General features: G+C 33.8%; 1 protein-coding gene across 1 annotated transcript; it reads right to left on the bottom strand.

Moving 5' to 3' along the window:
- Window positions 1-202: 202 nt before the first annotated feature.
- LOC129217275 (phosphoribosylformylglycinamidine synthase-like) lies at window positions 203-6,335 on the bottom strand. The gene has a single exon (XM_054851545.1). It carries the CDS (start codon window positions 6,304-6,306, stop codon window positions 2,338-2,340), a length of 3,969 nt encoding a protein of 1,322 aa, XP_054707520.1. The 5' UTR covers window positions 6,307-6,335; the 3' UTR covers window positions 203-2,337.
- Window positions 6,336-6,521: the final 186 nt, after the last annotated feature.

The raw sequence follows: 6,521 nt of genomic DNA, 5'->3' as shown, positions 1-6,521 counted from the left end.
GGATTTTACATCTTCCAGTCATATGTAAAATTTATGGAAACATTTGGGGGGAAATGATTTAGTTTTTCAAAAAAACCATTTTCGAAAGAAAAAAAAACCCCACTTGGTTTAAACCAACTGGTTTAAACCAAACAACCCTGGTTCAAAATGCAAGGTGGTTATTCAGGATAAAAATAAGCTGCATGAAATACCGGTCAAGAATTTTATTCTTTTTTAAAATTAAGATCAATTACATTCAAACAAAATTTTGCATAAAAAAATTAATTACACAATAATTTTTCTTTTTAAAGAGTTCATTTCTTTACTTTTCAACAATAGCACAAATTGAAAAATATTAGACTTTTTTAAAAAAACATAAATAATAGTTAAACGTGTTGATTTGAGGGGGAAAATAAATGGTTAGCTTAATAATGTATTGACAAAAAAAAAAAAAATTTAAGCGTATTTGAGGAGAAAACTCTTTATCTAATTTTTCACTTCTATGCTTATAAAATTAGCACAATTGAATCATGTGAATATTCATTTATTTTCTTGCTGTGTAATATAAATTAACCAGACACAATTATTGAAGGGTTAAAAATTGTCAAAAAGCTATACCTTATCATAAAAAAATGCATGCACAGTCGGATATCGATTACTCGATGCTTATAACTCGAATATTCCTTCATCTCAAAGTTTTTATTGGGGCCCAAACTCTTGATACTATTGTGGAAACTTCACATAACTTGAACGCCTAAGCTGGTCCCTTGGAACTTCGAATTATCGAGAGTTGACTGTATTCATGACTTTTGAAAGAATATTTCATTATGAACAAAAACTATAGGTTCCAACCTTATTATGATCTATTTAAAATCACATATTTCACTCACCACAATACAAGGATCAGTCATAAATTTTAAAAAATCATTACATCAATATCAGGTAAAACAAGAAAATTTTCAACAATAGGACCATTCTACCATTACTTGCGGGGCAAATCGACACTATAATTTCACCAACATTTTGTTAGAGAATTCAATATTTTAACTAAACAGAAGTAAGTACATTATTTAATCTTTACATTTATACAAATATTCTCTTGACACTGTATTATTTTTATTAAATAACTTTTACTTAAATTTTAATTTATGTGACTGCTTCACGTGTGGGACGTCCAAAGTCAACTTCTGCAGTTTGCAGAATGCATTACTTAACATTTTTCCTCGATAGACAAAATAAATTATTGGTTTTAAAAGTCAAGATTTCAAAGTAAAAGAAACATTATTAGTTTTTTGAGAAATAATAAGTTAAACCGCTAAAATAATTATGTATATGGCCATTCCACTGAGAACTCATTTTGTTTCGCACATGACAGTTCCCTATATTTCATAGAAGAGAAACAATTTTAAGAGGTAATAACAAAATTTTTTGCTTAATAAGTCACACATATGTTTGTGATTTCCTCAGCAACAAATATTTTGCTCAGTACCCTATTATTATTTTTAATGAAATATATGAAGCATCACGTGTGGGACAAAATTACTGTTTTCCCGTGGAATGGCTCAAATACTAATTTAAAAAATTATTTATAGTTCACAGTTCGTGTATTTTATTACATTTTGTTAACCACAATAACTGAATATAAACAACATTCCGCCTACATTCAAACTTATTACACTTTCTTTCTCCTTTTATATGTTAAATGCTTTCAGAAATTTACATTTTTATACTGGAACTATAACATAACAGTATGGTAAAAATGATTTTAAATATACCTAATATCACAGTGAATTGTACACTTCATAAATATTTCAATCATTAAAACTCTAAAACATTGATTTTGAAGTACTGTAAAAGCACTTATTTTCACCAGCCCATGGTAATCATGAAAATTTTAAGTCTTGCAAAATTATTTTCCGACAGCAAATTTTTCAACTTTTGGTTATGTCCACGTGAAACCAGGAAAATCCCTTGATGCCTTTAATTAGCGAGAAAATAAGTGCTTTTACAGTAACAAAACAAAATATGCCATATAATATAAAATTGATAAACACAGTGTTAGATGATTATTAAATCAAATTTGTTTGAAAAAAAAATATTTATTCAAACTATTTCAGCATGTGATTACTCAAAATGAAAATAGATTAACGAATTTACTTTTTTTTTTCGTTACTTAGGGATTCTATATCACATTTCCTGAATCAGGGATGCATAGCACATTTTTCATTAAAATCTCAAAAATATTTCAAATATTATTTACTTTACATAATGAAATGTTTGAAAAGCAATTTTCATTAAAATGGATTCCTAACAATTAAAAGAAAAAAAAATCTAGAAACAGTTCACACAGAAAGCCTTTTATGTCCTGTTTTTACAGCACCAGTCAAATGCATTTTTAAACATTTTCAACCAAGGAGAGGCAGGCATTGATTTCATTCCCTCCCATTCTGCTGGCATCCATGGCCACTGCCATGGAAGCACACAACGCTCAGGATGAGGCATCATTGCTAGGTGTCTACCATCATTAGAGCACAAAGCCGCAATACTGTAAACACTTCCGTTAGGATTCATCGGATATTCCATAGTTGGTTCGCCACAGTCATCAACATATATCAGTGGATTTAAGTTCTTTGATTTAATATCCATCAAATGATCGGTGTTTTTGAACTTAAACCGTCCTTCACCGTGAGCAACCCATACGCCTAATACAGAATTCTCCATGTCACTCAACATAATAGATGGTGATTTTAAAATTTTTACAGAAACAAAACGTGATTCAAATCTTTCAGATATGTTTGGTACCAAAGATACACCTTGAGATTTATTACCCTTTTCATCTGAATATGGCGCTACCCATCCAAGTAAAGCCATCAATTGACATCCATTACAAACGCCAAGGCTAAATGTATCACTACGATCTCTGAATTCATCAAATTGCTTCTTTAAATCAGATTGAAAAAGAAAACTACCTGCCCATCCTCTGGCAGAGCCAAGCACGTCAGCATAACTAAAGCCCCCAGGAAATACAATACCCTGAAATTTACTTACTTGAACTTTATTTGTTAATAAATCCGTCATTGTAATATCCCAAACTTCGAATCCCGCCATGAAAAATGATGCTATCATTTCTCTATCTCCATTTATGCCTTCTTCCCGAATTATAGCCACACGATTAATTCTAGGACCAGTATGTAGACTTAACGTTGATACATTGAAAGAAACATGGAACTGGGGTTGATTACGACGAGCTAAACTACATCTCTCTTGTACAACACAATTATTATTAGTTTGCCTCATTTCAAGTTGGAAACTAGTTTCTTCCCAAATATCTCTCAAAGTTGTTGTAGACTGTTCTAAAACAATTTCATCATTATGCATCATTCTAATCTGAGTATCTTTGCCATGTGCTAAACTATAACCAATGTGCACACAATTAACATCATCAATTTTTTCAAAAGCTTTACAAATATCACTAACATCATCTTCTCGAACCTCTAATATCCATCCAAGTTCTTCGTTAAACATTGTTTCAAATAATGATTTTGAAGAGTTTATTTTAACATCCAAGCCGCAATTTCCTGCAAAAGCCATTTCAAGTAAGCACACAATGAATCCTCCATCGCTTATATCATGCCCAGCTGTAATTTTATTTTTTGAAATTAATTCCTGGATAAGATTAAATGCATCACTCAAAGCAGTAGCACTTTCTAAATCTGGTGTTTCTGCCCCTAACTGATTAAAACACTGCGCTAAAGCAGTTCCACCCAAACGAGAATTTCCATTCGATAAATCCACATGTATTAATGCACCCTTTTTATTTGGACACTTTAAATCTGGAGTAGCTGTAATCCTGACATCTGTGCAAGGTGCATACGCAGAAATTACAAGAGTTCCTGGAGCTTTTACAGTTTCATTTTCTACTCTTGCTGCCATGCTCAAGGAGTCTTTACCACCATCGATAGCTATTCCAATTTTTGACATCACAGAACACATAGCTTTACACGCGTCATACAAAGCAGCACCTTCTCCAGGCAATTTTGCAGCCCACATCCAATTCCCGCTACATTTAATGTCTTTTAAAGATGATATTTTAGCAAAAACTATGTTTGTAAGAGCTTCAGCTACTGACATTCTTGCACCAGCTGCTGGATTTAAAAGACCTTTAATAGGTTGCTCTCCTATTGCTGTAGCACTTCCAACAGTATCAAAATATGAGAGGGATATTACAGCTACATCAGCCAAAGGTGTGTGGAGAGGTCCAACACATTGCTGTTGAGCTATCAATCCAGTGACACTACGATCTACTTTATTGGTGAGGTACCTTTTACTGGCAACCGATGGAAGTCTCAAGACTCGATTCAATGCCTGCTGGAGAGTCAAGTCAGTAGGTAATTCTAGAGATTGCAGTGAAAATTGCTGTCTCTGAAGGGTAAATGTCTTTGGGGGTACAGACCCAAGAACACATGACAATTTTAAATCTACAGGATTACGAGCAGCTTGTGTATTTCTATCTTCCACAAGAACAATGTCTCCAGTTCCAGTTACTTCACCAACAAAACTGATGGGGCACTTTTCTCTCATTCCAATGCCTTCTAAAATTGATTTATCTTTACGATTTACAAGAATAGCATTACTTTCTTGATATTCTGCACCCCAAAGTTCTAAAACATTAATGGTAGGATCCCCAAGTTGAAATTCTTCAGCATATATCACAGCACCAGCACCTTCCACAATTTCTTTCAGCACATTACCATTGCCACCAGCTCCTTGGTCGTGTATGCTACAAATTATATTTTGCTTTGCATGCTCAACACAAGCCCGAACAACTCTGTTAAGCTTTTGTTCCATTTCAGGATCTCCCCTCTGAACAGCACCAAAATCTAATTCTTCCTTTTGATCACCTTGAACATGGATTGAAGAAGCAGCTCCACCACCAACACCAATTCTATAAACTGGACCTCCAATTTTTACAACCAGCATTCCCTTTTCCGGATCCTTCTTTTTAATTTGCTTCCCATCGATGCTACCAATACCACCAGTAAACATGATAGGCTTAATATATTCTCTTCTTTCACAAATTTCAACCCCTTTCTTGTCTTTTCGTTTAAGCTTCATCCCAAACGATCTTGCAAACCCAGATATAATTGGCTCTCCAAACTTATTGCCATAGTCAGAGGCACCATTACTTGCTTCAACAGCAACTTGAACTGGTAGTGCAAAATTTGAAGGATAAATAAAGCTTTTATCCTCCCAAGGTAAATCATAGCCAGGAATATTTAAATTGCCAAAGCTATATGCAGCTGTACCAGCAATAACGTGAGAACCTCTTCCAGCAGCCTGTACATCTCGAATTCGACCTCCAGTTCCAGTTGCAGCACCACTAAACGGTGCAACACCAGTAGGAAAATTATGCGTTTCGGCAGTAAATATAATATGTCGGACATCAGATTTAGTTTTAAAAGAGCTAGGTTGATCAGAGTCTTTAGGCAAAAACACTGGAACTTTAAAACCTTCAATGGCACTGCTATTGTCAGAAAACTTGATCACATTATTATGATGGGAATTATCTTGAGTTTTCATAATCATTTGGAAGAGATTTTCTCTTATTTTGATTCCATCAATAATCAGATCGCCTTTAAAAAACCAATGTCTACTATGTTCACTATTTGACTGAGCTAAATCAAAGCACTCAACAGTTGTGGGATTTTTCTTCAATTCTTCAGTAAACATTTTAGTATAAAAATCTAAATCCCAATCATCCATTGCTAAACCCATATTAACATTGATTTCTTCTAAAGCTGCTCTTCCCCGACCAAGAATATCAATTTCTTTCCAATTCATAGGAGTAAATTCAAGTTTAAAACTACCAATAGGATTTTCATACACACATTCAGTCATTTTATCATGTAAAGATGATGTGATGATGCTTTTAGACTCTTGATCACACACATTATCAAATTCAAATAAATACCTAGTAGCTCTTTCAATCCTAGATATAGGCAAGTGGATGGAACTGCAGATTGAAACGGCATTTGTCGAAAATGGGGTAGAAAAGTTCAATCGCGGTCCGATTTCTGAAATGAAATTTTTATCCGTTCCAGAACAAAACAAATTTGTCTCATCCGATAAAGTTCCTTCGAAAGATTCGAGTATCCAACGCAGCTTGGTCAATTCTTCATCATGTAAATTTTGCTGAGTCTCTATGTAATAACAGTATTCGGTTGATATCGATGTAATGTTTACGTTATTCAATTTTGAGTTCAAAGCATTTTGCTTTTCTTCCACCTTATATTGGCTCAGCGCCGGAGAGAAATAGTAACGTAACATATTTTCTCTAAGCAATAATATTAACTACACATCTGCTGTTCCAACTGAATACTCGTTTCACTCACTTTCAGAAGATCAGACTGAACAAATTTTGAACTTTGAGCTCAACACGTGTTTTCCCGCCCCAAGATGAATCAAAACATTGGTACGGATTTTTAAAACTAACGTATGAGTAAGTATCGCCATCTAGTGATGAATCGCAGCACTAAACAACC

This window comes from Uloborus diversus, chromosome 2 (assembly GCF_026930045.1).
Source record: "Uloborus diversus isolate 005 chromosome 2, Udiv.v.3.1, whole genome shotgun sequence".
Lineage (NCBI taxonomy): Eukaryota > Metazoa > Arthropoda > Arachnida > Araneae > Uloboridae > Uloborus > Uloborus diversus.
Note: the sequence above shows the minus strand (reverse complement) of the source record. Positions and strands in the feature narration are given on the sequence as shown.